Below are 2,359 nucleotides of genomic sequence, written 5' to 3'. Positions count from 1 at the left end.
ATCTGGGGTCTTGTTAAGATGCACTTCCAACAAGCTCCCAGGTGACGTCAATACACTACACTTCAAGTAGCAGGACGTAAGCCGTGTTTCCAAGTCGAAATAACTTCAACCAGGTGTTTACTCTCAAAATGTTTAGCCACCACATGGAGTTTGTAAGGGGACAGAATAGTTAGAGCCTAAACAAGGTATCTGTGCCCTCTCCCTTCTGTGATTTTTACCAGCTGGTTATAAACTCAAGGTAACATCTTAATAAAGAGCAACTTTTAAGAATGTCTTTGTGTTGATAGTTTATTGGAGCTTGGTTGGATGAACATAAAGTCTCAAGTTTTGTAATGAAAGGGCTGATTCAAAATAAATATTTCAAAATTATGTCAAAACTAATGTATAAATGATGTACATCAATCGTTTATAAGAAAATCATTGGAGATAAATAATTTTCATTTCCCCCACAAAATAAATAGCTCATCTACTAAAGAAGACACCTTTACTTAAGAGGAAAAAAGCCCAATGAAAATAAAGTCATATCCATGGCACAGTCACAACAGCTTTAGAGAGGAAAATGCCAAGACTGCGACATACAAAAGTGTATGAGGAGAACTGCAGGATATTCAATTTGTCCTGAAACCTGGGCGTGGGTTCAGGGAAAGAACAGCCTGTAACTTTAAGAAAGACTTCAACTGGAGCAATTACACACAACAGCTAGAGCTCATTCCCTGTAAGGAAACCAATGACCCCTGTGACTTTCAGTTTTAGATTTTCAATGTTTTCTTTTCATATGACCTTTAGTCCAACCTCCCCCACATAACTTAACCAACCAGCATAAAATGAAGTTGGCCACAGGTCCAGCTGGCTATCCTCCGTATTTACCCTTAGAAGCTGTTTCAAGCCAGTGAGGGTAAAGTTCAAGATGGAAGGAACGAGGGCAAAAGGAGAACCAATTCTCTTCACGCAGGAGGTAGCCCCCCCAGGTGTGCTCAGTGCTTGTGCGAGCTCTTCAGCCCCATGACTGTGAAGGTGGCAGCCGTCAGTTTCTCATAAACAAGGAACATGAGAGCAGCCGTGAGCACGGTCTGTAGCAGTTTGGCTTCCAGGCCTTTGTAGAGTCCCATTATTCCAAACCGCCTATGAGGAAAGAGGGTTGAAAAAAACAAAGGTTTTCTTTATAAGCAAACAATTTTGCAAAAGTTTAACCCTTAGGATTCATCAATGAAAAACAACCAATCAGTGGAAACTTTAGATACCAACAGGCTTCTGCTGTCAAAGTACTTAATTATCTTTAAAGGTATCCAGGGACTGAGGAAGTTTAACATTCATGTGCCACCAATACTCTGAGTTTACAACCACCAGTGATCAGGAGAATGCTGACAACATCCCACAGATAAATCCCGGTCCAAAAATCTCCTAAAACCACCTACGGCCAAAATCTGATATCTAATAAAGAGCCTTTAGATCTTTAATGCTCTCCCAACTCAATTGTCTCAACAGTCAGGAGTGGTAGGAAGCTGGCAACTGGTTTACCTCATTTTCGCCTTAACAGAACCAGACAGATGTGAAACTCACCCTGATCTCAGTGTTCCCATACTGAGGTTCTCAAATTTAGGGCATGTCTATTCTGACATGGCTTGGTAAAACACAGATGGCTCGGTCCCATACAAAGTTTCCAATTCAGTGAGTCTGGGACAGGAGTCAAGAATCTGCATTTCTAACAAGTTCCCAGCCATGAGGAGGACACCAGCTGAGGACCAGCCATTTAGAGAACTGCTCCACCCAAAGAAGAACGTTTCACTAGAGCCAGGAGTTCAGCGTTAAGTGATCTCTCAGAAGCTGTTAGTTGAGAGCAAGTGAATCTCTTACGCCACTTGTCAGCCATTCTAGCATGCAGATGCCGAAGCTCATCAAGTGCTCTGTTCTGAAGCTGCTCTACATTTTATGTATTTGCTGTAGTGTGAACCTATTATCAGGGGAGATGCATTTGATAAACAGGAATGAAAAGACCTGACCCATGAATTTCTAGTTCACTGACTGACTTGAATTAAGTTTCCCCAAGAAAATCCACTTTGATTGTTTATCAAGGCAAAGTTTGTTGTGAGGTAATAGAAACACACAGAGGCCTCCCTGGTGGTGCAACAGATTAATTAGCAGCATTATGAAGCTATCTGCAGCCACTACAGCATGAGTTCGAAGCCCGGCCAGGGAGGTGACCCATAGGGTGCAGCAGACCTCTCCCATCTCCCCGCTGCCCCCCTCAGCAGTGTATTTTAATCCATCCACCTATTCTGCTCCCCACTGTCTCTGGTGAATCCTCTTAGCCCTGCACCTCTGTCCTGCACCCCAGTTCTTGTATGCATAAATAAATACA

The 2,359-nt window shown here is 42.7% G+C and overlaps 1 protein-coding gene across 1 annotated transcript in view; it reads right to left on the bottom strand.

Moving 5' to 3' along the window:
• Positions 1-270: 270 nt before the first annotated feature.
• The window catches only part of SLC25A17 (solute carrier family 25 (mitochondrial carrier; peroxisomal membrane protein, 34kDa), member 17), a 14,964-nt gene continuing 12,875 nt past the window's right edge, over positions 271-2,359 (bottom strand). Inside the window, exon 7 of the mRNA XM_012735039.1 lies at positions 271-1,122. Coding sequence (XP_012590493.1) covers positions 975-1,122 — 148 coding nt within the window. The 3' untranslated portion in view covers positions 271-974. The remainder of the gene's footprint in view (positions 1,123-2,359) is intronic.

Source organism: Condylura cristata, unplaced genomic scaffold, assembly GCF_000260355.1.
Source record: "Condylura cristata isolate star-nosed mole 26May11 unplaced genomic scaffold, ConCri1.0 scaffold00004, whole genome shotgun sequence".
NCBI classification, from domain to species: domain Eukaryota; kingdom Metazoa; phylum Chordata; class Mammalia; order Eulipotyphla; family Talpidae; genus Condylura; species Condylura cristata.
This window is presented reverse-complemented; position numbering and strand designations above follow the sequence as displayed.